General features: G+C 41.3%; 1 protein-coding gene across 1 annotated transcript; it reads right to left on the bottom strand.

Moving 5' to 3' along the window:
• HDAC1 (histone deacetylase 1) lies at nt 1-26031 on the bottom strand. The gene is made up of 14 exons (XM_074305366.1): nt 25912-26031; nt 18902-19014; nt 17081-17198; nt 11142-11216; nt 10454-10592; nt 9874-10015; nt 8553-8645; nt 6031-6139; nt 5509-5649; nt 3846-3954; nt 3635-3765; nt 3110-3262; nt 2458-2506; nt 1-896 (listed from the first exon to the last, which is right to left on the bottom strand). The coding sequence occupies exons 1-14, from the start codon at nt 25958-25960 to the stop codon at nt 869-871; spliced, it is 1449 nt and encodes a 482-aa protein (XP_074161467.1). The 5' UTR covers nt 25961-26031; the 3' UTR covers nt 1-868.
• Nucleotides 26032-27688: the final 1657 nt, after the last annotated feature.

The raw sequence follows: 27688 nt of genomic DNA, 5'->3' as shown, positions 1-27688 counted from the left end.
TAAAAATGTACCAGTTTTATTACAAAGGTTCTTCAAAAAAAAAAAAAAAAAAAAAAAAACACCTCAAAAAAAGTAACTTCAAAATGGAAACCACCCCATAGATCCCAACCCAGATCACTCTCACACAAACCCAGTTGACAATGGTGGGTCCCTGGCCAGGGTGAAGAGGGGACTATTTGATGGTACCAGTGAAAGGGCAGCCAAAAGCCCTTAGCCTGGAAGTCTGCTGAGGTATGGGAGCACAAGGTGCCCCTTGGCAAACCAGATAGGTGAACCACCAAGAAGGCACATCCTTGTCACATGTCTCCGTGGGCACCAAACATAGCACCTTTGAGCAGTTGCTAAGTCACTTCACCTCAGGACAGGGAAAAGTAGTGGTTGGGTAAGTACCTGAACCTACTGAGGAACCACCAGAAGAAGCTGAACAGACACATCACCTGCCATCCTTACAAAAACTTCACTTAGTTTCAAATTCAATTTGGAGGAATAACAAAGGCCCACGGAGAGAGAAAAGGGGGCTGTGAAGGCTACCCAACCCAGCCACCCAGGGCAATGTGTCCTATGCCATCTTAAAATAACCCACCCAGAAAAAAATACACCCAGGCCCTAAACAGTCAGGCAAGGGGTTGTGTTTACAATGACAAGGGAGGGAAGAAATGGATTCACTTGCCTGAGACTGGGGTATACAAGGCAACAAAGGCACTGGATTGGGCAGCCAATAGCAAAACCCCTAGTTCCTGTGTTCTGGGGACAATTCTATTTCATATATTTATATATATAAATAGAGAGACATAGAAAATATAAACTCTGAGGGTGTAGGGGTAAGGAAGGAGGTGTAGGTAGCAGGCCCCAAGGAAAGCTGGAGAGCTCAGGCAGACTTGGTTTCCTCCTTCACCCTGTGGAGTAGGAATATGACCGAGGTTAGAATGGAACTTTATACTTAGTGGCATAGGTGAGGAAGAGATGGTCTCAGGACAGGTGAGGCAGATTTGCTTATTTAACAAGACAATTCTCACTTTGGGACCATTCCAAAGATCTCAACGGAAGAAAATAATGCAAATTTTCCTCTAACCACCCACTTTGCTGAGCCTGTAACAAAGGCTTACATAAAACATATCATAGTCATAAAATGCACTAAAATGCAGTTTTAAACACAGTACGATAATAAAGAGAACTGTAAAGCTAACATAGGTGTGCAGTGCATTGTCCCTTTTCCACCCACTGCATTCCAAGCCTTTATCACTGGTAGCTATCTGGATTTTTGGACAGTGGCTCTCTTTCTCCTTATTCGTCTAAGGTAGCAAGTGCTATTGTCTTCAACTAGTCTTTGAACTTTTAAAAATCCTGAAGCATCTGGATCCATCTTTTCAATACAAAGGAAAAAAAATTCAATCAAGTGATGAAATGCTTCTGTCAGCTACTTGATTGTAACCCTTCTTTGGTTTGACCTCATGTTGACAAGCTTCCTTCTCTTCTGCAGTTTTTGCAGCTAGCAGCTCAATCAGATCCTCATCTACAGTTCTTCTCCATGGGACTGACTTCTCCAGATCATTCTTAACCACTTTTAACTCCAATTCTTCTGCTAATTTTACAACCCAGTTATTCACTTCTCAAAGTATTTCAGCTAAATGAAATCCATGTGAAAATTGGGAAAGGAACTGCAAGCACTCTTTTCCCCAAATTGTCTTTATACATATTTCTGTTTAGTAGCCATTGCTCAAATACCTGTGTTCCTTCAGGATACTTTATTTTTAAATCTTTAAAAAGGCTTTAAAGCTTTATGACAATGAAGGCTCAAAGGAATATTTTTCTGAATCTGGTCATCTATCCATATAATTAAGTTCTTTAATCTCTAAAACAGCACCTTCAACAGCTGACTTCATGCAAGCACTGAATTATTCTTTACTATGCTGTTCACAGTTGACCCCATAAAACTTAAGTTCACATGTTTATCGATAACAATTTTTGGCCTCTTTAATAATTTCTAATTATTTTAATTTCCAAGTCTTAAGCTTATATTTAGGAAATGGTTTGTTTGGCCTTTCCCCTCAAGAACAAGTTACCATCAGCCCTCTTTTGAGGCTCACTATTAAACAGACATGCACAATATCTGTCTAAAGAGAACTGACTTTAGGGATGCTTAGATGTTTCTCAGCTTCCTACCACTGCCCAAATCATATGGCATCTTATTGTTACAGGGTCTGCTTTGTGTTAGGGCATTTTTGTAATTTTTTTTTTTTTTAATATAGATTTCTTTCAAAATTCTTTAGGTAAAGGTAAATTTGTGTAAAACTGAGAAACTGTAATCCATTAAAGGACCTTCTTTTCAATTATGATGAAGGTTTCCCTTATCATGTTTCAAAAGTAGGCAGCTAGATAAAAGAGGGCCAGGACTTTTTTTGGAAACAAGGTCAATGTTCTTTCTATCCCCATCCTCCAATCCCGTTTTTCACTCACCCTTTGGCTTCAGATTTCTCTTCTTTTGTTTTTTCCTCCTCTTTTGCTTCTGAAACAGTGATTTTAGGAATAAGAATGGCAATCCTACTTCCCTCCAATTGGGGACCCTTTTACCACCCACCATTACCTACCCAGTACTAGAACTAGACCAGATTAGGGGAAAATGTTACTGATTCCTGCATATCCCAGACAGAACTATATCATCACTTCCCCTGCTAGACACAGCTGGGTGAGCCCAGAGGACAGGTATTCCTCCCAAGCTCCAAAGACTGACTGCTGCCCAGTGCTGGAGAGGACCAGACCCAAAGACAAACAGGTTTGACCAGTTTTCTGGGAGGCTGAGAGGAGCTGGCCCCCCTGGGAAGTGTGAGGTGGCAGGAAAAGGGCTTGGGTGGTATGTGAGAGTCACCACTGGCTATGGGGAGATGGGTCACAACAGGCTGGGGGGCCTGATGGGAGGTGAGGCAGTTGGGCTAGATTACAAGTCAGCTCTTGTTCTTTTTGTAGACCTGACACTTCAGGGAAACAAGGAAGAGGAATGAGAAGCTCTGCAGAGGCCCTTAGGCACTGATGGGTTTGAGACCTCCTTCCTACCCTCCCCCCCCTTTCTTGAGCTCAAGCACTGGAAGCTTTTGCCCAAGAACCTACCCACCTTTTTTCTCCTCTGGCTCTCGATCTTTCTCCTCTTCCATTTTGACCCTCTTGGCTTTCTTGAAGTTGGAAGAGTTCTTCCGACCGCCCTCACCTTCCTCATCTGAGTCTGAAAACTCCTCCTCACATGCAATTCTTTTGTCTGACGAGCATACTGAAGGGGAGGAAAGCAGAAGCAGAGGCAGGAAGTTATATTGTACCTCTGTGGCCCAACAAAGTTTAACAAACTTGTAATGCCCATCTCAATTCCTCTTCTTGACTGATAAAGGGATAAAGATTCTTAATGCTTAGGAAAGGGGAAGGAGGTAAAGCAGCTTAAATGCCTTCCGAACACAAATCTGACAAAATAGATTTTCTGCATTGCATCCCATATAAGGCATCATTTCAGGTGGAAGGACATGTAAAAACATGTCCATAAAATCACATACACGGATCTTGTACATCCCATTCTGTCATGTTTCTCCATGGTCCCCACATTCCCTCCCCACTCATTCCATTCAGCATTTTCCTTCCTCCAGAAACCTACTTGAAATGCGTTTGTCAGGATCTTCCTCATCTTCATCTCCACTGTCCTCCTGTATCCCATCCTCAGGAATTGGTTGCATTTGGACACCAGGGGCATGAGGCAGCATCCGAAGGTTCTCAAACAACCTCTGCCTGAGGGTCCAAGAAAAATAAAATACTGTGTCAGTGGTGGGTGGGTGGAGGTGCAATAACTATAGGTAGAAAGTACTCACTTGATCTTTTCCAGGTACTCATTTGTGTTCTGGTTTGTCATGTTAGATGGGCTGATATGAAGTTTGAAATCCGGTCCAAAGTATTCAAAGTAATCATTGTAGGGAAGTTCTTTTGAAAGTTTTTGAGAGGAGAAAAGACATTGGAGTCAGAAGACATGGATTGTCTATTACCTCCCCCACCCCCCAATGAAACTGATCAAATCATATGCCCTCTCCACAATAATATGAATGAGCGGATGATGATTGGGCAGGTGGTGGGACTGAGGATGCTCCTGAAGCTGCTCAAAGGAAGCCCAGACTAGATTCTAAGACTTAAGAGCCAGAGATTCAAAATAGTCAAATGCCTCATTTTGTAGATGAAGAAATTATGGTCTAGGGAGTTGAGTAAATTGCCCAAGCTCACACAGAGTGAGATCTTCAATGAGCTGATGCCCAAGTCTAGCATTAAGTTCATGCATCATGCTGCCCTGTTAGATACTTCTCTTATCCCTGGCTTTTAAGACTATCTTGTATGTGATACAAGTCACTCACTTTTGGAAATTTCCAATGTTAAATTCAAATCAAAAATTCCCCATATCCAGTCAGTACTTTCTGCTTATCTGTCAGATGACTGGCCATTTAGTGATTCAAGATAATGGTCTAAGGTAAAGCTATCAAACTCAGCTAGCATGATTGATTAATATGTAATTGGGAAAAGTTTTTACAAAATAAAAATGACAGATAACATTAATTTGTGGTTTTCAAAGTCAATAAATGTCCCACAGTGATTCATTTCTGTTTGTGTTTATTTGACACCACTGGTATAAGAGGTTTAGGCTAAAGATCCTTAAATGGTTCCTTAGCCTTAAATAATTGCTTATGAATATGAATAGTATTAAATTATCCTGGAGGCTCACAATACATTTTTGTTATTGTTGAAAGGGTTGTTCAAAGAACAAAAAAAAAAGTTGGGAACCACTGGTTACAAGTCATAGGATCAGTCAGTGATGGGAAACTACTTGCATTGAAGGCCAAAGGCCTTAATTAACTCACTATGTGATTTAGGTTAGTTAACTTCCCACTTCAGGTCTCAGGTTTTCTCTTCTATAAAGGGGGGGTGGGGGAAAGAGAGAAAAAAGGGAAGAAGGGGCTCAGCAGATTAAAAATAATGGTAATTCACATATATATATGTTGCTTTAAAGTTTAAAAATGCTTTTTTTCCTTATACCAAGCCTAAAAAATAAATACTATTGATATCACCTCTATTTTATAGATGATAAATCTGGGGCTCAGAAGCTGAACAGTTATGGGATATAGAGCTGAGGTAAAATTTAAGAAATTATCAAATACAACTCTTCCCCTCCTCCCTTTTTTTTTAAGAGGCAGGGCCTACAGAGGTTAAAGTAGTTTTCTCAAGCTCACAAAGGTAAGTGAGAACCCAAATGCAAGACATTTGCCATTCTACCACACCCAAGGTTACATATCAAGTAAGTATCCTAACTGAAACTCTAACCCCAGCTCTGGCACTCTTGTCACTACACCCACCAAATGAACAAAGGTTGAGAAACCTCATAGAACAGTCCTGGATGGGTAACAACTCCCAGGAGGGTAAACGGCTCCACAAGGAGTAGGAACCAAACCTATCCTCCCAGGTACCACCTCATTAGCCCAACTTTAACTTTACCATTAGGGATCTCTGTATCCAAAGCCACAGCTGTCTCATATGTCCAGCATCTGGCTACATTGCGGATGGTGTAGCCACCCCCTCCCAGCATCAGCATGGGTAGATTGAAGCTCTTGACAAACTCCACACATTTGGCATGACCTAGGAAGAGGAAAATCAAAAGGGTTTTTGATTACTGAACTTTACCAAGAATCTACTGTACAGAGGTCCTAGTCTTGGAAATATCAACCCAAAAAAAGAAATGGGACTGCTTTCAAGGAATTTATATTCTATCAAGGGATACAACATATAATCATTAAGGAAATGCAAAACAGAATGAATATAAGATACTAGGAGGTTCTGAAAGCCTTAGTAACTGAGAAGAGCCAAGACAGGCTCCATGACCTAAGTGGTGTTTGATGGGAACTTTTCAAAGAAACCAGGAATTTCTAGAAGTTGTGTTGAAGGAGGGCATTCCAAGCATAGGAGACAGATTAGGCAGAATCAGCAGGACTCTGCAATGACCTCTGCCCTTTTATTTACCTTTAATGGTAAGGTTGAAACAACCTAATCGGTCTCCAGACAGGGAATCGGAACCACACTGCAAGACCACTGCACTGGGCTGAAAGGTCTCCATCACCTTGGACATAACCTGAAAAGACAAGCCTGGATCATCACTATGCAAAGATAACAACACTGTGGTCCAAAGCATAGGCTATAGAGCTGACTTTAGACATCACTTAATCCAATGCTGTAATTCAGTAGTATTTGAGAACCAGAGGCCTGGAGGTTAGAGATGGCTTGGCCAAAGTTATTAAATGCTCTGACTCCAAAGACAGGGCTATTTTTTACTATCTTTGGCAGGACATTGAAGGCAGTTAAGGCTGCTTAGCTCTTCATTCTTCCCCCAAGGCAGATTCTTGACCCTCCATTTTAACTATTTACAGCTCCCATGAAAAGAAAACTTTTGCTTATAATTTCTCTACCTTCTCTGGTGACTTCTCTTCAAGAATTCTTGATACTAGCCAAAGTAGAAATTCTCCTATCTCTGTCACTGTCTTGTCTTTTTTCCACCTCTGTCCCTATACTCCATGCTTAATTAGAACTGATTCTTCAGTGCTTTCCTTCCATGGCCAATTCAAGATTCTACCTTATCCAGTAAAGCTGATCTCTTCTTCAAACTTCTCAGAGCACTTCACCCAACTCTCTTCTTTGAGATCTCTCCTTGTATTAGTTATTTGTCTTGTCTTCCCTTTGTGTTGTGTCAAAGGTTGTTTACAAACCTCCAGGACACTTTTCCTCATCATGACCTCCAAATTCTCCAGGCGTGTGTTCTTTCTGAGGTCATTACTTACAATAGTGCTTGTAAACATGTCCTTGTCTTCCTCACTCTCAAAAACTTTTATCCCTGAAATAGAGAGATACTCTCCCTTTCGTTTATGGTATAACTCTTTTTCACTTCTTTTCCTCTTTCTCTCCTAAACTATGTAGCCTGACATCCAAACCTCATCATCCAACCAAAGTTACTCTTTCCAAGATAATAACAAGCTAGGAATCCAATCCAATAAAATCCAGGCCAAATCCAGCAACCCTAAATACTCATCCTTCTTGCCATCTCTATAACCTTTAACATTGGTCAATGATAATCTTGATAATCTCTAGGTTTTCATGACATTGCTTTCTACCAGTTCTCCCCCTATTGCCCGACAGTTCCTTCTCCTCCTTCAATCTGTATCCTATCTAAAATAGCCCTCCTGGGGAGATTCCCCCCCCCCCCCCCAGGCTCTGTCCTGAGTTCTCTTCTCTATGCTATTTACATTTGATGGATCTTATCAGCTCCCACAGATTAAATGACCATCTCTAATACAATTATCAGATTGCCAGGTAAAACTGAATGTCCTATAGATAACTTAAATTCCCAACAATTCCAAAATGAATTCTTTATCTGTCCTTGCCCCTTCTTCCCAGTCACCTAGGCTCACAATCTAGGTGCTATCTTCAACTCTTCACTCTTGGCCCCCATATCCAATTAGTTGTCAAATCCTGTTGTAGCTATCTTCAACTTCTTTTAAACATTGCTCCCTCCTCTCCACCCCCAATTTCTCTGACACTTGGACTCACTCCATTGAAAGCCCTAACCACCCCCACATGAACTACAATAGCTCACAATAGGCAGCAAACCTGCTGGCTGGTTTCCCCTATTCCAATTCATCCTCCACCAGGCTGCCATATTAATCTCCCTAAAATATATACTTGATCATGTTATCAACTTACTAAATATGCCCCAGTAGCTCTTTATTACAACTAAGACCAAAGAGGAAATGTTTGGCTTTCAAAGCCCTCCATAATCTAGCCCTTTCCTAACCTTCAAATCTTCCCCTTACTCTTTTCTCTGTATTCTTAAATACAGTGATGATGGCTTCCTGGCCATTCCTCAAACATAACATTCCCTCCTGAGTATATATACTCCATGTCTAGAAATCTCATCTTCACTGTCTCCGCTTAAGTTGTATCTTCTATAAAAAAGCCTAACTCCTGAATTCCTCCATCTTTTTTCCATCCAAGACCATTCCCAACTTGTACACATCTTTTCATACGTTATTTGCATGCTGTCTTCTCTATCAGACTGTGAGCTCCTAAAAAGGCTGAGCTAGGGTACCCTTTTCTGTCATCCAAAGTCTCAGGATTAAATCCTAGTTTCTCCAAGAATCCTTTCCCAACTAGGAAGCCTCCCCATTAAACAATCCTTTCTCTGAATCACCCTATTATGGTACTGCCTTACACAGCTCACTGTACATTTATTTATTGACTGAGGACAATGGTCAATGCTATATGTCTTTCTATTCCCACACAGAGCTAAGAATAGGACAGCACAGGGCGGGTGCTTGTTGATAATCTATTAATTACCCATATCTCCTAGTGTTGATATGTACCAAGTCCTCTTATTCCAGCCAACCAACAATGGCGGAATGGGCTCTCAGAGCCACAGTATGAGAAGTCTTCCTCTTCCCCTTGTTCCTCTAGTCACGGATCTCAAGGAGATAGCCTGGGTGTACAACACTTACTGGTTTAAAAATGGCCTCATAAGACTCATCATCGATCCCATCTCGAAGTGGGTAGTTCACAGCATAGTATTTGCCTTTGCCAGCTCCAATGTCCTGATTTAAAAGAGACATTAAAGCAAAATGAGGTAAAGAAAGAGGAAGAAAAAGCCAAGGGCTCAAGAGTAAAGAGAAACAGAACTTTGCAAAGGAAGAACAAGATTAAGCAGAACTGTAGAGCTCAACTGAAAGTAGTGTAAAGAAACACCCCCCCCCCATCCCTCAAAAAGCACAGTCCCTCTGAATCCCTGCCCAAACATCACCAGTGACCCTTTTAATCACTTCACAATGACCATATCAGCAAAAGATCTGCCCTTAGGCAAGCACAAGGCCACCACAGATAGAAGTGCCACAGCGCTGGGATGGGACACAGATCCATGTGATCAGTCATGAACTGAAATAGACAAAGCTTCAGAAGGTGATAACACAGCACATAATGTCCCCCTTCATGCCGCTGATGGGAACAGGTTATCATGACAATTGTCTCTTAGGACTAGGTGCCAGGCAACAATTTCTAGGGCCTACCTGTAAGGTCATTCTCAGAGTGCCCCCTACTCTGTGGGCTCATAGGATTTAGAGCTAGAAGGATCCTTAGATAATCATTCAGTTCAACGCACTCATTTTATAGATTAGGAAACTTCAGTTCAGAAGTGATTGGTACAGGGTCACACAAGGGATAAAGTAGCATTGTCAGGATTCAAATCCAGTGCTCTTCTACTAAGTCACACCTGCTTCCCCTTCTAAGGATTATCTCCTGATGAACTAGGGGGGAAGAGAGAGGAAAGGAAGGAGAGAAGAGAAAGAGGGGTTGGTGATATCTCCCAAACAGGTTCCCAATTTTAAGTGTCTCTAATACTAGGCAGCAGATGTCTATCATCTCATTGACTGCAATAAAGAGCTATGCTGCCAAGGAAAGTAATAGGTAGCACTTTTTTGCCCAAGGCCAGGGGGCTCGGCAAACAGTCACTGTGATAATTGTGAGACAGTAAAGTAAGGTAAGCAGATGGCTCATGCCAGGCAGTGCCTGAACATTGTCACCAAAACCTGAGACTCACAGGACATCTGGAAATGCCGAGTCTAGCCCCAAACCCACCTCTGCTGGCATGCTCAGTGCCAGCTGGTAGACTGGAAGACCCCACCCTCCCACCCCCCCAAAGGTGCAGCTGGCAGGGGGAGCTCCAGGCTGAGCTCTGAACAGTGGAAGGGAAAGGAAGTGGTTTTGTAGTATGAGGCAGGAGAGTTAGAGCCGAAAGAGAGCTGGCTATTGCCAGGAGGGAGCTCTCACCCGTAGGTCACCCGTTCCCGGGAAGTACTCTCCATACTTATGAAAGGACACTGTCATGACCCGATCTGTGGTGTAGAAAGCTTCTTCCACGCCATCGCCATGGTGAATGTCAATGTCAATGTACAGCACCCTCTGGTGGTACCTAGGATCAGAAGAAGGTCAGGGGACAAAGGCACTGAGGGGAATGAGATGTCCCAAGCACAAGGCACTATGGCCCTGCTTACCAGGTTGGTGGCCTCCCTCAAGGATCTCTAATCGCAAGGGTTAAGTGGTGAGGATGACAGAAGGAGGAAGAGCAGCTGGTTGTCTCCAGAGGCTGGAATGGGCCAAGAGTGAGCTCGCCAGCATCCCAGGTCAGGTCACACTGGCCATTTCCAAACCTGTGCTCTGAGCAGTGCTTCCAAGTCATTGCCTGAGCCTCTTTCTAGGTTCACACCACACTGATGAGTGACTGCAGACACTCATCAGAGCTGTCCCTGTCACTGCACTCTAAGGAGAAATACCCTAAGGAACTGTGAGCAGCAGGGTAGAGGGCTGGATATGGGCGCTCCCACCCCCAGGGGATATGAGGTGAACGTACTTCAACAGCTCCAGGATGGCCAACACAATGTCGTTGACATAACAGAAGCCAGAAGCTTCAGACTTCTTAGCGTGGTGCAGGCCCCCAGCCCAGTTCACAGCAATGTCTGTCTGCTGTTTATTAAGCTTCACCGCACTCGCTACAGGGAGGGAAGAGACAATGTCAGATAGGGAACTCCTTGACTATCCTCTTACCTATCCCACCTCCCAAGACATCGGGACAAATTAGCCAAATTATACAATTATTTGGTACAATTATATCCAAAGCTATAACATTTGTACCAAACAATTCAACTCTCAATTTGCAATAGTGTCCCATGTCGTGTCTCCCCCCCCCCTCCACAACCTCACTGTATGCAGTTTTAGGATATAGCAGGAAGTAAACATTCTACTTTTCACTTTCACTGATCTATATCTATGCTCCAAATAATCCAAATAATAAATCCAGCTAAGTCTTTTGAGTTCCAATAACCTTTGAAGATAGACTTTCCCTAAAATGTATCTCAGTACTCAAAGATGTTTGAGAGAGATATAACTCAAATAACCAAATGATGGTCAGGCCATGAACAACATTTTGGAAATCATAACATCATGATGAAGGCATTGAACTATGGCCCAAATCTAAGAAGTTAGTTATCGTATCAGTAGGGCCTACAATTATCTGTTCTAGAACAGCCAGAAGTTCTTACCTACAGATCCACCGGTGGATAACTGGCAAAACTCAAACAGGCCGTCAAACACTGGACAGTCTTCACCAACATTAACTTGAAAAAGGGAAAAAGTAAAGAGATTTGAATTCTCCACCACTGAGGAAAAACTCAGGTTCTGTTACGAGATATAAGTTTCCCATTTATGCACCTCTGAGGAAAAGCAAGTCCTGGGGCCTCCAATGCAACAAGGAAATCTCAGAAAAACAATCCTTTAAAGACTAACCAAAAAAGAAGGAATTCTCAACATAAAGGATTCAGGTCTCTTTCTCACTTGGCAAATATGCAGTAACTAAACTATGATGCAGAATTTAAATATTATCCGAATTTTACAGTTGCAAAAACTAAAGCACTGAGCTTTTAGTGACTTGCTCATAATTTGAGCATCTGAGGTTAAGATTCAAACCTAGTTCACTATGGATCAGAGAAATGCAAATTAAGACAACTCTGAGATACCACTACACACCTGTCAGATTGGCTAAGATGACAAGAACAAATAATGATGAATGTTGGAGGGGATGTGGGAAAACTGGGACACTAATACATTGCTGGTGGAGTTGTGAAAGAATCCAGCCATTCTGGAGAGCAATCTGGAATTATGCCCCAAAAGTTATCAAACTGTGCATATCCTTTGACCCAGCAGTGCTGTTATTGGGATTATATCCCAAAGAAATACTAAAGAGCGGAAAGGGACCTGTATGTGCCAAAATGTTTGTGACAGCTCTTTTTGTAGTGACTAGAAACTGTAGTGACTAGAAAATGAATGGATGTCCATCAATTGGAGAATGGTTGGGTAAATTATGGTATATGAATGTCATGGAATATTATTGTTCTGTAAAAAATGACCAACAGGATGAATCTACAGAGAGACTTACATGAACTGATGTTGAGTGAAATGAGCAGAACCAGGAGATCATTATACACTTCAACAATGATACTGTATAAGGATGTATTGTGATGGAAGTGGATATCTTCAACATAGAGAAGATCTAATCCAGTTCCAATTGATCAATGATGGACAGAATCAGTTACACCCAGAGAAGGAACACTGGGAAATGAGTAAAAATGTTTGCATTTTTTTTCTCCCCAGATTATTTTTACCTTCTGAATCCAATTCTTCCTTTGCAACAACAACAACAAAATTCGGTTCTGCACATATATGTTGTATCTAGGATATACTATAACATATTTAATATGTATGGCAATGGGGCAGCTAGGTGGCGCAGTGGATAGAGCACCAGCCTTAAATTCAGGAGGACCCGAGTTCAAATCTGGTCTCAGACACTTAACACTTCCTAGCTGTGTGACCCTGGGCAAGTCACTTAACCCCAGCCTCAGGAAAAATTAAAAAAAAAAAAAAAAAAAAGTATGGGAATGCCTGCCATCTAGAGGAGGGGGTGGAGGGAAGGAGGGGAAAATTCGGAACAGAAGGGAGTACAAGGGATAATGTTGGGAAAAAAAAAAAATTACCTATGCATATGTACTGTCAAAAAATGTTATAATTATAAAATTAATAAAATTTTATTCAAACCTAGCTCTGATTAAAATCCAATGCTCCCCCTCTATAGTATGCTGTCTTCTCTACAAATAACTAGTGTAAGTTCTAACGTCAGATCTGAGTGAAGAATGACACAAAACTAATGCAAGCACACTGGTCACCAATAAACTCACTTGATTATCAAGTGAGCCCCCTGACATAGAAAAGGGTTACCAGCCTGCCTTAGGCCGAATAAGTATTGGACTAATGGTCCAAAAGATAAGCTAGCTAAAAGATTCACTGACCTGGGGGCAGCTAGATAATACAGTGAACAGAGCAATGGATCCAAAGTCAGGAAGGCCTGAATTTAAACTAGACTTCAGATACTTAACACTTACTAGCTGTGTGACCCTAGGCAAGTCACTTAAGTCCAACTGCCTCTCTTCTCCCTTGCTCCCTCCCCCAAAAAGTACAACCAAAAAGAGACACTGATCTGAATCATACACTACCCCCGAGGAATTATTCTTAACAGATATTCCAAAGAGGAACAGCATCTTTGAAAGGACTAGAGAAGCAGTTCTTCCCTACAGCCTACAACAAACACAGGTACAGTATGAACTTTGGTCTCTCACAGTCTGGGGTTATTTACACAAAGGAAGCTCTTTCCTATTTCCTCCTTCAGGGGCTAGCTAACTAAGGTTCAAGTGTGGAAAGAACACAAACTGCTCAGACTCTAAACACCAGCACAAAAAATTCAAAGAAAGGTAAATAAAAATGAAACTTTCCTTCAAGTCTAGCATTTATTTAAAAACAACAACAACAATAATTCAGCATCCCAAATTTTTAGCACTAGAAAAGCCCTTAAGGATGGAACATCTAGTCAGGCATTACCCACCAATGAATGCTCCCCCACTACAGCCTAAATTGCTGATGCTCTGGGGAAAAGACAACTCACTTGCACCTTTATTAGCATACTGGACCCTTGAATAATGCAATAAAGCACTTAACACACAGTAAATATCTACAGGGGGTTTCAAAATATAGTTAGGTAGAACACAAATTCTTAAACCTGGGTTCCATAGACAGATTTTAGGAAGTCCAAGAACTTTGATGAGGGTGGGGAGATAGAAGAGAATATCTTTATTTTCAATAACTTCTAACTAAAACCTAGCATTTCCTTTAATTATATTAAATTTTCTTCTGAGGAAAGATCCATAGGTTTTTCCAAACTGCCAAAGGGATAGAAGATCAGAGATTAGGTGACATTAGGGCAGGATCTGAACTCAGGCCTCTAATCACCAAGCTATGCTGTCACTGTACATGGTCAGCTAGATAAGTATATTAAGATAAGAAAAATTTGCTTGGAAGAGGAAGTAGAGACCCTCAAGGCATCCATCTCTCTCTAAGCACTTCTTTATTAACATTAAAAGGATTAGAATTTAAGAAAACCTCAAAAGACCAATCCATGGGTTTTAATTTTCTAAGGCAGATTAACATGGAAATCTATTTAAAAATAAAATTATATTTGCATTTAAGGCACATTTTGTACAACTACAAGAAATTATAGCAAATTATTAAAAAAAAAAATTGGGGTACAACCCCCTCACCAAATCCCAATCAGAATTGGTTTTTAAGAGTTTAGGAGGGGAGGGAGCCAGGAAGAGTTTATGGGGGCAGCTAGATGGTGCTATGGGCAGAGCAGATGACCCTGAAGTCAGGAGGACCTGAGTTCACATCAGGCCTGAGACCCTTAATACTTCCTAGCTGTGTGACCCTGGACAAGTCACTTAATTCAGCAAAAAAAGATTAAAAATACAAATATCTGCATTTTTAATGGGAGATCAGGTAATACAGGAGATATTTCTGGGCAGTGAGGCCACCCTGGAATTCCTTAAAATACATTCCAGAAGGGCAGAGTAATGCAAGAATGTTCCCAAGCTTCAAGTCAGGAGCCTTGGAATTTGTCTGTCAGTCACAAGCTGTGATCCTAGACAAATGAGAGGATTGAACTAGTAGAACTCTGATGTCCATTTCAGCTATATTATCTTTAAAGCAGACAGCTGCACAGTAGAGAATGGATAAAGAACCAGAAGACCTAGGCTGGGCATCTAGGTTTTATTTACTGTGATCCTGGGAAAGAGGCATCCTTTTTCTTAGCCTTAGTTTTCTTCAATTGCAAAATGAGGAGTTTGGACTGGATAATCTCTAAATTATCCTCAAGGTCTCAATATGCTACCCAGTGCCCTGTGATACTCAATCCTGAGAAAGGATTTAGAAGCCGAGCAGAGTTTAAATCCTGCTTCCACAGGCAAGTCAACTAGCCTTATCTGAACCTCATCTGTCAAACAAGGATAAGACTACTTGTGCTAGTTTGTTGTTGTTGTTGTTGTTGTTGTTGTTGTTGTTGTTGTTGTTGTTGTTGTTGTTGTTGTTGTTTTTTAAACCAATTGGGGTAAAGTGACTTGCCCAGGATCACACAGCTAGGACGTAAGTGACTGAGGCCAGACTTGTACTATGGAAAACATTTTGCAAACAGCAAAGCCTGCACTAACAGGAGCAAGCAATTTATGTTACTTACTAGTACTACCTTTTAAAGCCCAGCCCAGAAAGACAGATGAAGATAATAAGGTTGCTGCCAGTTCATAAAGGAGGATGTGCTCTGGAAAACATTCTCAAAGAACATCTCACCAGATGGAGCAGCACCTCCTGGAGTGGCACGTGCCCAGTAAGTAGACCAGTGGAACCAAAAGCAAGGTCCTTTCTCCTGGGCTGAGCAAAGATTTTCAAAGTGATTAAGAACTGGTGGAAGACACACACAACTGGGATGATGTTACAGAAGCTGTTTCTGCTCCAGCTTCTGTTTCATGCTACCACCAGTTTAGTGGGCTTGGCTCTACCCATGGCAACAACACTGAAAATTGTAAAAGATCTGATCCTTTAGGACCCCCAAAATTTAATTTTCCCAGTTCTCCAGGCTGCCATTAGAAGCACTCTGCCTGAGACCCTCCAAATGATCAAGGACCTCATCCTCATATAGCTTTCTACCAAGTGCTATCAGTCCTGCTATTGGAAGGTTTCCTAATGCTCCTTAAGTGATCACAATTATTAGCTTTTAGTACAAAACAATATTAATCAATTCACGTTTCTATAGCATTTTAAGGTCTTATAAAATGGCTTTCCTCAGCATCACCCTGTGCAGTAGATAGGGTATTACATTTTTTCCCCCCAGCTGAGGCTTAGATACCTGCCCAGACTCAGAGTTAGGTAACAGCCAGAACTAAGATTTGAACCCAATTTTGACTCATATTTAATGAACTAGATGACCACTAGTAAATCACCTCAGATTACAAAATGGGAACAATAATGCTCAATATCTACCTTCCTAGAACTATTGTGAGGAAAAGTATTTTATAAACTTTAAATCCTTACTGAAAATGTTATCAATTATATTACATACCAAGTTTTTAGATGTGAAGGCAATAACCTCTAAGACCACCTCAAAGTATCTGCTAAAATTTGGGAATCCCCACCCCCACCCTACCTCAGTCAACTATTATAAGATGAATCTGTTCCCCCCCCCCCCCCGCTGGGGCTAAGTGACTTGCCCAGGGTCACACATCTAGGAGGTGTTTAGTGTCTGAGACCAGATTTTAACTGGATCCTCCTGAATTCAAGGCTGGTGCTCTATCCACTGCGCCACCTAGCTGCCCCAGATGAATCTGTTCTTGTGAGAAGTAGCTTGAGACTAAAGGCACTTGGCTTTTTGGTATGGAGTTACCTGATTTCCCTTTTTTTCCCCCCCAGAATTGGAAGGGACCTTTATTTTTTTAAATTAATTTTATAATTATAACATTTTTTTTGACAGTACATATGCATAGGTAATTTTTTGGTTTGTTTTACAACATTATCCCTTGTACTCCCTTCTGTTCCGAATTTTTCCCCTCCTTCCCTCCACCCCCTCCCCTAGATGGCAGACATTCCCATACATATTAAATATCTTATAGTATATTAAGTTACCTGATTTCCAATAACATTAATATCAACTACAAAACTTTAAAGATTTTTTTTAAGTCGAATAGAGATTATAAGGAAAGCAAGAACAAGCAAATTATAAAATGCTGCTGAATTATTTTTCTGACTTGTCAATACTTGGTGGGAAAGACATAGCACACACACATCGACACAAGAGATGACCTTCAAGACAGGGCTTTGGGTTATGTGTCCCCTCTGGCATTTCTTTGTGACTATGAGCAAATCATTGAATTATTCAATCCTTGATAAATCACCCAGGAGCTCCCCATGCCAATGAAAAATACTTGGTATACTCAGTCCCTGTACCCTGTTCCTTGATGGGAAAATTCTCTGGCAAAGTCTAATGCAACCATCTAGTCAGTCAGGTGGAAGAACCAAGGTTCTTTGGGCAAAAGGTTCAGAATAGACTCACATCTCTGCATCTGCTTGCTGTACTCCGACATATTATCAGGACGGATAGAGCGCAAAAACTTAATGTAGTCATCACTGTGGTACTTGGTCATCTCATCCGCATGGGCTTTGTGGGGCCGCTGTCAGGACCAAACAAAAAAGGCTGAATTATTGTCATCAGCTTCAGTTTCCTCCAGGTCTTTGAGCACTTACTATGTATGAGAGGAATCCAAAGATGGATAAAATATTGTCTGCCTCTATGGAGCTCAGTCTATTTGGAGAGATGACACTAGCAAGGAAGAAATGATCTAGAAGACTAGGATTAAAAACTAAAAGCTTGTGCTATGGGCTACAAACATGAAGTAGTTTTTGAGAGAAAGAGAACTACATAGCTGAGAATACAAAGACAAGTTTTTTGGAAGAAATGGACATGGGCAGTCAGTTTCCTGAGACATTTCAAGCCAAAGAAACCCTAAAAAGCCAAGACTAGATTAGCTAACCTGGACTAATCTATACTGTCCTGCCTCCAGGTTCTCTCTCCCCCTTCCCCCCACATTGTTTCCTATTCTCAGAATACCTCCCCTCTTTTCTACCAAAAGGAAAAACCACTCATCTTTTAAGAAAATGTTACCTCAGAAGTATTCCAAGATCTGGCTTATGAGGAATTCTACCTTCTCAAAAATCAATTAACTGTAATTTTATTGTATTTATTTACTAGAATATAAACTCCCCAAGACACGAGGGAAGCATCTTATTTAATCTTTGTATGTCTACCAGAAAATTGTACAATGCTATGTTAAATGATGAGCTTGGTACATGTGTTGGGGTTCAGAAGACAAACCTGAGATGACTGGAGGGGGAAGCTATATGTGGGATTGCTGTGGAGAAAAGATTATAGAAGCAGGTTGGGGAGCTCATCAGCAAGCCTTGTATGATATGCTGGAAAGTTAATATTTCAATTAGTGGAATAGGAGTCACCAGAAGTTTCAGACTTTCTAATAAACAACCTCTCCTTCCCTAACATTCCCACATAAGTAATCTTTATCTGAAGGGTCCATTGGCTTCCTATTCTCATCCCAAATTTTCTTCTTGCTACAATTACTCCCACCTAAGCCCTTCCAACTGTCTTTTCTCTGGTCAGCTAAAGCTTCCCAGTACTAGGTTCTTTAGTGCATTGCCTAATTCTTCACCACTCTTCCCAAAGACTTAACAGCAATTCCCCATGATGACCATGGTCTCCTCTGCTTTTGATGAGCCAAGTTACTGGTGGAACTTGGGAGGCTGCAACTGAATTCTCCCCCCAACATACGCAATACCAGGAGATCCCTGTTTTAAGCAAACAAGATATGCAGCAGACCTGGGAGCAATTTGAATTCATTTTGTCCCAGATGGATAGATAGGAGTCCCAATTGTGAATCCTTTAGGCAAGGAAAGATATAATCAGTTCTAGAATGTGGGCTAAGAAGAGAAAAATCTTAGAAAAGTTACTTCCCAGTTCATTTCTTTTAATCTTCTAGATGGTGAAATCCTTTACCTTCTATCTTCCAATGAATTGCATTTTAATCCCTTGGGATGCACTTTTATTAACTGGATAGGGTTGGGTCAAACCTAGAGGGTAGGTGAATTCATTTCCCCAAACTATCCAAACTGTAAACCACTAAGTGCCCAGTTTCTTAGTGGGCTAGATGTAGAGGAGCAACTGAGACAGTTCAAGTACTAGGTGGTAATCTTTAATTTTATGCCTCAGAGAAATATATCCCCTTGGAAATGTGGATCCTCTGCTCTCAGAAGCAGTTTCCATATACGACTAGGGCTTATATAAATCAACTCCCCTTAAACTCACATATATTTCCATCTTCCGGTAGAGTCCGTAGTTAAGTAGCAAGTTGTGAGTCATTCGGATTCGATGAGGTTTCATTGGGTGGCCCTGCCCATAGTAGTAATTTCCAACATCACCTGAGAAAGAAAAAGTCATAATTTCAGTGACAGGAAGGTAAAACATTTATTTTTTTCAGTCCAGGGAAAAAGTTAAAGTTCCTGCTATGGATGGCAGCTTGAAAGTATCAAAAGAATTTGGAGCTGGAAGGCACCTGCAAAAAACCTTTCAGTTCAAACCCCTCATTTTACAATTGAGGGAAATAAGGTCAGAATCCAATCATTGAATCTGAAGGGATCCTTTCAGTTCTGAAAGTCTTCTGCAAACAAACTAAGAAAGCTCTGTTAACTATCAAAACCCATGGAAGCCAACTCATACAGTGCATTTCCAAAGATAGCAGAATTCCTTTAGGAAGAGTTAAGGTCCTTACAAAGTTCCTCTAGAAACCTGTGTCAGTCAGTAATAGCTTCACCCTGAGAAATCAGGATGCCCAGGCCCAAGGGCCTTGGTGAGACTGCTCATCCAAGGCTTCCCATACTTCATCAGAATCTTAAAAGAACAATTTTAGAGCAAGCACAATTTTTGACACAATGTCAAAAAAACATAGGATACTTTAATGTTAGTAGATGGTTCTCCATGCTTAGAATTCCATGTCTTCAATTTTAATAATTTTTTATGAAGTGTTTGCAATAGCCTGCCACTTCTTAGATCCCTCCAAATTCAATATATTTACCTAGGACCCTGCCTCACATGCTATGTATGGTTTCTTGGAGCCAAAAGTCAGATCACCAAATGCTGATCATTTTTAGGACTTAGATCATAAGAACAGTACATTTTATCCATAACGCTCAAATGTCAAAAGGTGGGTCTCAAGGGGTTTCTAAGAGGACTTTCTTCAGCAAGGGAACTGAAGACCTGGTCTGGGGGAGCCATTCAGATGCAAATCCCAGAGTCCAAGTAATACAAGTGGAATGGAATCAAATCCATCAAAACAAGGGTTGAAGTATAACTGTCCTTACAAATTATAGGATAAGTATCCAGACACTTGGGTCATTCCCAATTCTTCTACCTTTGGCAAGGAAGATAGAGAGCAGACAAACGAACTAAGGACTGAAGCCCAAGACACAGGAAGGACATGACAATCTATGGTACTCTGAAGGCTTCTACTTTACACAGGATGCAAAGCACTTTATATTTGAAACACTTTGCTGTCCTAATTCTTTTTATTTTATTTTATTTTTTTGCCCTAATTCTTTAAATCTTTCTGAAAAGGGTGGAGTACCAAACTCCTCCCAAAGCCTTCTTTATAGAGGGCAGAATTGGATTCTGGGGGCAGCTACGTGGCGCAGTGGATAGAGCACCAGCCTTGAATTCAGGAGGACCCGAGTTCAAATTCAGTCTCAGACATTTAACACTTCCTAGCTGTGTGACCCTGGGCAAGTCACTTTTAACCCCAGCCTGGGGGGGAGGGGGGAGAGACGACTCAGTACTTGGCCCAGTCCTCCCAACCCTAGGTCAGATATTACATATAGAATCTCCTCAAACACCTAGGCTTCCAATAAATTAATTGCATCTTTCCCTCTGCAAGACTCAGAATTCTGAAATTCCTTCTAAAGAAATCCCTCCTATTTTCTGAACTCACCAGCACTACTTACTTTTCTCCTTCCCTTTAAGAGTGACTCTAACCAGTGCAAATTTCTGCTGTCCATAACTTTTGAGTCCTTTTCCTCTGATCTCATCCTTTTCCAAACCCCAACCCTGAATTACTCCTTTCATTCACATCTATTTGAGTGGTGCTGAATTCTCATAGAGAATGTCTCAACTGCTGGGACAACCACGACAACTACAAATAATTTATCTAATTTCAACTAGACCTTCACAGCTGTTCTCTTCCCTTATAACTATTCTAAAAGTCTAGGTGATTTTATACACACACACACACACACACACACACACACACACACACACACACACACACACACACACACACACACACATATATATATATCAAATAGAACATTTAGACCTGGTGGCAGAAAGATCTGAATTTAAATCCAGCCTCATAGTTACCAGCTATGTGACCTTGGTTAAGTCATACAAGCTGTTGGCCTCAAAAGTTTCCAGTTCTGTAAAACTGGAATAAGAACAACACCTACCACCCCAGAGTTATGAAGATGAAATATTTGTAAAGTACTTTACAAATCTTTTTATTAAAGCCTTTTAGTTTCAAAACATATGCATGGATAATTTTAAACATTCACCCTTATGAAATCTTATGTTCCAAATTTTTTTTCCTCCCTTCCCCCTATCCCCTCCTCTAGATGGCATGTAATCCATTATGTTAAACATGTGCGATTCTTCTATACATATTTCCACAATTATAGTACTGCACAAGGAAAGCCAGATCAAAAAAGAAAAAAAAAAAAAAAATGAGAATGAAAACACAATGCAAGCAAACAACAAATGTTGTGATCCACACTCAGGTCCCACAGTCTCTCTATGGGTGCACACTTAACAAATCTTAAAGCACTACAATAAGTGCTAATTATTATTTTTACTACACTCTTTACAAAGTATTTCAAATCTATGCTTTTTCCTTATGCCACCTACATCCAGCCATCTCAGAAGAGGATCTCAAATTTTTACTGAGACCATCCATCCTAAGCTTCCTCTTCTAAATTCTACAATTCATCTTGTCATTCTTCTCCATGCAAAGGCTAAATTACCCCCTTGTATTCTTGATCCATTTCCCATCTACTCCTACAGAACCTCTGTTCTCCAGGCCATTTTAAAATTTCTTTTTATCCACAGACTCATTCCCTGTTGCCTAAAATATGTGTAGATCTCCTTATCCTTAATAAGGCTTTACTCGAACCTATTACTGCCTTAAGCCTCCTCTTTCCCAAACTCCTAGAAGATGTCTTTACTATACTTTCCCATCTCCTACCTTCACAGTAGAATAGAAAGAGTACTGTTTTGACTATCAGAGACCATGGATTCTAATCTTGCTTCAGCACTTACTAGCTATGTGACACTGAACAAATCACAATTTCTCCAAGCCTCAACTATAATATGAGGACATTGCTCTAAGTCTATGATTTTCCTTGGGATTTGGTTTCTGATCTCAATATTCAATTCAAACTCTCTCCAAAATTATCAATTATCTCTTTTTTTTACAGATGAGGAAACTAAGGAAAATAGAAGTTAAGTGACTTACCCAGTCATACACTAGCTAGTCTTAGTCCCTGATCTTCCTGACTCAAGGTTTAGTGGATAGATCTAGTTGCCTCTATTGGTTGGCTCAAGCCATTAATTATATCAATGCAGATAATACTCAATCTACATATACAGCAAGTATCTCTGAGTTTTAGGCTCACATTATCAACTACATGCTGAATATGTCTTAAGTAGTTCAAATACTCCATAGCCAAAACAGAACTTCATCTCATACTTCCCCTAAAACAAATCTCTAAATTTATCGATTTGTTAAAGGTATTCCCATCCTTACCAACATCCAGGTTGAACACAATATATGAGTTCTTTCTCCTTACCCTTTTCTATCCTTCCCTCTTATCAGGGGGAAATCAAAATCAGTTAAGTCCTTTATTACACAATCATTCTACCTAGTTCAAACCCTTTTCCCTAAATTGTTGCAACAGTTTTCTAACTGGTCTTGGGATAGAATTTCCTCTTTCTAAGCTTTTTCCCACAACTGCCAAACCAATATTCCTAAAGCACAGGTCTAAACCAGTCATGCCTCTCTCAAGAAGGTTCAGTGCTTCCCTCTTGCCTTTAGGATAAAAATATTTACTCCTCTGCTTGGCATTTTAAACTCTTCACAATTTAGTTCCATCCAATCTAACTGTTCAGATTGATTACTCATATTCTCACTAGGGAATTCCTATACCAGTGAAATTACAGGTCCAATACTTATTCCTACCACCATTCTATCAAATTGGCAGAATGTCTGTTTCCTGAACACCCAACACCACAGAATCTCCTATTTTTGTGTCTTTCCTACGTTGTCCAGTGACTGGATTATTCTTCCTATCACTGCTCCCAGGAAACTCAAATTTCCCATAAAATATTTTAGGTGTTGCCTATTAAAGAGGCCCTTTCCAATTTCCCACTTGTCCATTCCCATTGCTTTGTATTTTTAAATTTGCTTATATACATACCACTGTGCCCAACCCCAAACTAATCGCTCTAAGGGAACCTTCATTTTTTTCATTTGTTTCTGTCCACAGTGCCTAGTAGAGTGTTTGGCACATCAGAGAAGCTTAATAAATACTCGGTAAATTTAACTACATAAAATGTCTACCTGCTCAAGTTCTTCTACACCACTAATAAAATCGAACCAAGCTTCCAATGAACCACATTTCTTAATAAGAGGTTCTTCTGAAAGTAACTGGGAAGTAGGTAGTACAGTGAATAAAGGTAGGCCTAGAATCAGAAGTAACTGAATTCAAATTCTCCCTCCATCCCTTACTAGATGTGACCCTAGGCAAGTCACTTAATCTGTTTCCTCACCAGCAAAATAGGAATAATCCTACCTGGAAGCATTGTTGTGAGGATCAAATGAGATAATAATTGTAAATGTTTAGCATAGTACTTGCCAACATCTAATAGGTTCTACGTAATTAATAAATAATTATTATTACTATTATGTGCACTCAGGGAGTACTCCTTTCAGGACAAGAAAAAAAAAAAAAAAGATTTTACAATTCAAGATATTACGATTTACAACCTAGAACTTTCACTTACTAGTTATCAGAGATTACTAATAAGGGTAAAGAGGATACAAGTACAAAAGTATGGAATATGCATATACTATCAATCCCTAAGTAGTTTACAATCTAATAGAAGACAGATTATATAGGTGTCCAAGAAGATTAAAAGAGTTCGGAAGGAATAAGACTATCATATCCAAGAGAGAGAGAGAGAGAATTGTCATAAATTAAAGTAAAATTAAGTGAGCTATCATTCAGCTCACCCAATTCACTCCACAATAAGTTAACAAGCATCTATATATGAAGTTTACTATAAGTACTATGGTAGTTGATTAGGTTTCTTTATTTTAATTCCTCAATGAGTTTACAAAACAGTTCATTCTCACAGTAATCCAAAAGAGAGGTAACCATTATTATACTTATTTTAAAGACAAGGAAACTGAGATCTAAAGAAATTGTGATGTATCTATCATGCTCATACATATAAGGTGAGTTATCATTTAGCCCACCCAATTCATCTCCACAATAAGAAAATTAATGAGCATTATGAGTTTACTATAAGTAATACAGAGTTGAAAAATATAATCAGCTTTCTGTATATTTCAATTCTTCAATGAGCTTACACAATTCACTCCTGCAATTGAGGAGGAAGGCAAACATACTCATTGTAAAGATCAGGAAATTGACATCTAAAGAAATTGTGATGTATCTATCAGACTTATGTTAGTATAGAGCCAGGCTTCTTGTCTAGTATTCTTTCACTGTGCCAACCTTTGGATATGTTTTAGGATGTAAAAAACCTGAGAGCTCCCAAGGATAATTCAGGGTTGCTTATCAACACATTGCCAGTCCTCTCCCTCAGAACCTCTGTCTCTGCAACAGGTGCCACTAGCTAAGTCCAGAGCCAGTCCGGGGAAGGCAGACTGTTGGGGTCTTATCACCAAAGAGCTGAGGAGTGAGACAAAATGCTCAACAGCCTTGACAGAGTAGTGGTCTTAAAAGTGACTCACAATGTTTCTTCTTCCAAAGGAAGTAATCAACCCAGTTAAGACATATTTAATAGCTAGTGCTCTGAAACACAAGTTGTTTTTCCCCCCCATAAACAGGACAGAGAAAGATTATGAATAAACGTATGAATGCTCTTCTCCTAGAGTTTTCTTTTTTCTCTTTTTTACTCCATTCTATAAAAGCTTCACGTCTTCAGTAGCCAGAGTTCTCAACAGCTCCATTTCATACTGGCCCCCATTTTTTCCAGCCTAATTCCTCTTTCAAATCTGTTTAACTTGGACTTCTCTCCTTCCACTTCTAGGATACCATACCAGATTCCCCCTTCCTACATGGGAGTAGCTTAGGCCCCTTATATCCCCCACTTTATCCCCTCTCTAGTCCAGTCTCTTCAAACTCCCCTTCCCCCATCCAAGCTAGTCCTCGCCTCCAAGGCTCCCCTCCCCCATTCCAATTCTCAAGAGTCCCCTCCCCCACCCTCCTTTCAGTCTCCTCCCCCCTGTCCAGTCTTCAGTCCCCTCCCCCATCTAGTCTTTAGTCCCTCTCTCCTCTCTTCCCCGTCCTACCTCCCCCCCAGACTCTTCCCCCAAGTCCTGCCTCTCCCAGATTGCCTCCCCACCCCCAGCCTCTTCTTCCCTCAGTCCGGTTCTCCCTTCAGCCTCCTCTTCCCCCCAGGCTTCCCTCCTCCATAACCCTGTCCCCCTTTTTTCTTCTAAGAACAGCGACCCCCTCAGGCTCTCCTTCCTTCAGTCTCTCCTCCCGAGCAGGCTTCCTGCCCCCATCAGTCTCCTTTTCCCCTAAGGCTGCCCCCGCCCGTCCGCCCGTCCCTCCACTACTGTTTCCTTTCCCCCGAGTTCCCCGTTCCCGTCTCGCCAGGCTCCTCTCCCCATTTCCTCTCCTCAGTCTTGTGCCCCGTCTCCCACCTACCCCCCCCCCCGGGTCCTGGCCCCCTTCAGTCTCCTTCCCCTCCCTCTCCTGCCCCCCCAGTCCTCCCTCCCTCTCCAGGCTCCTCCCCCAGCCCTGCCCCCCGTTTCTTCTCCTTACTCCAGCGCCCCTTCGGTCTCCTCTCTCCCCAGGGTCCCTCCCCCCCATCCCCTTAGTCCCCTCTGCTCCTTTCAGTCCCCGAGGCTTCCCGGCTACCAGAACTATCTCAAAGTCCCCGCCCCCTAGATTAGTCCCTCGAGTTCCGCTCTCCTCCCTGCGGTCCCCGCAAGCCCCCCAGCCCTGGGCGGCCGTACTCACCGTCGTAGTAGTAACAGACTTTTCGCTTCGTGCCCTGAGTCAGCGCCATCTTGCCTCGCACCCTCGCGCCAGCCCGCGGCGCCGCACTACGTCCAACCTGAGGGAGGGGGCGAGGTTCCTTTCATTCCGCCCGCCCCCTCCCCACTCACCTGCCAATGGCCGGCCAGGCTTGACGAAACGAAAACCAATCACGCCTCAGCATCCCTAGCCCGGAAGTTGGCCCCGGACTAGGAGGCCGGGAAAGAAGCCGGCCCAGAGTCCCTGACGGTACCATGTGTGGAAGCTGGGGGGCGCCCTCCGGCCGTAGACTGTACCACAATTCAATGGAATGGGGAGGACTGGGGGGGTTATTGTCCCTTTTCTTTAAAGATGCTTGAGACGGTGCAAACCTGGGTTCAAAACGGGTGCTGCTCCTTTTACTCGGGGGTAAATTTATAAAGGGCTTTGTCGCTTACTGCAGAGAAGCTGAGAATCTTCCATCCGAATCCTGTCTAGGCTGCGTGTTTTGTGATCTTGAAAACCACCTCGGACCCTCAGTTTTCTTCTCTACGAAATGGGGTCACACTAAAGACCCCCTTCCAGCTCTAAATCCTGTGATGGGAGAAAAGGCGCTTCCCCTCCGTGGGCTTCAATTTTTTCCATCTCATCTGTAAAATGGGAAGACTAAACTCTCACTACCTGTCTAATGGAAGTTTGTTGTTAAGTGAAAATTGCATCAGAGAGAGAGAGAGAGAGAGAGAGACATTACATCAAAATACTTACAGTAGCATATATTTGAGTGCGGCAAAGGACAGAAAACAAAGTAGATGACTATTCATTGAGGAATGGCTGATTGGTCTTTAAAACAATTTTGCATTAGTTGTGTTTGTACAAAAGCTTTTTAATTTGGTGTAATCAAAATTTTCTATTTTGTGATCAATAATGGTCTCTAGTTCTCCTTTGGTCACAAATTCCTTCTTCCTCCACAAGTCTGAGAGGTAAACTATCCTATGTTCCTCTAATTTATTTATGATTTCGTTCTTTATGCCTAAATCATGGACCCATTTTGATCTTATCTTAGTATGTGGTGTTAAGTGTGGGTCCATGCCTAGTTTCTGCCATACTAATTTCCAGTTTTCCCAGCAGTTTTTGTCAAATAATGAATTCTTATTCCAAAAGTTGGGATCTTTGGGTTTGTCAAACACAACAATTTTGTTATATAAATATATATATAATTTTAACATTTTAAATTTTAAAAAAAATTTTGAATTCCAAATTCTCTCCCTCCTTCCCTTCCTTTCCAAAGACAAGCAATTTGATATCCATTATACATGTACAGTCATGCAAAACATGTTAATATTAGCTATGTTGGGAAAGAAAGAACTGGTCTTTGGAAGGGAATATTCCCAAGCTCTAAGAAAGGACCAATTATGATGACTACAGAGAAACTTTAAAAGACTTACATGGACTGGTGCAGTGTGAAGTAAGCAGCGCCAAGAAAAACAATTTACACAATGACAATAACAATGTAAACAAACAAACAAACAAAAAAAAAACCACAAAACAATTAAAAGTAATTGTAGCAGAATGACAGAGAACAATTGTGCCTCTGGAAAAGAAGATGGGAAGAGTTGCTCCTTGGCAGAGAGATAGTAAGACCACGGGGGTGAATAGGATATGCTTTCATTTTCCCCCCATGCATTGACAAGTTTTGCTGATTTCCTCATCCATCTCTCTCTCTCTCTCTCTCCTCTCTCTCTCTCTCTCTCTCTCTCTCTCTCCTCTCTCTCTCTCTCTC

Source organism: Sminthopsis crassicaudata, chromosome 3 (genome assembly GCF_048593235.1).
Source record: "Sminthopsis crassicaudata isolate SCR6 chromosome 3, ASM4859323v1, whole genome shotgun sequence".
Taxonomy (NCBI): domain Eukaryota; kingdom Metazoa; phylum Chordata; class Mammalia; order Dasyuromorphia; family Dasyuridae; genus Sminthopsis; species Sminthopsis crassicaudata.
The sequence above is the reverse complement of the archived record's forward strand: the minus strand, read 5'-3'. Positions and strand labels throughout refer to the sequence as shown.

Bases quoted from the DNA above. Each gene is read 5' to 3' on its own strand.
- HDAC1 (XM_074305366.1), bottom strand. From the start codon at position 25,960: ATGGCGCTGACTCAGGGCACGAAGCGAAAAGTCTGTTACTACTACGAC. The intron at 6,140-8,552 runs GTAAGTGTTGTA...TTGTCTTTTCAG, and splicing joins ATGAGGCCATTTTTAAACCA to GTTATGTCCAAGGTGATGGA. The intron at 897-2,457 runs GTGAGTGAAAAA...CCTACTCCACAG, and splicing joins GAGAAATCTGAAGCCAAAGG to GGTGAAGGAGGAAACCAAGT.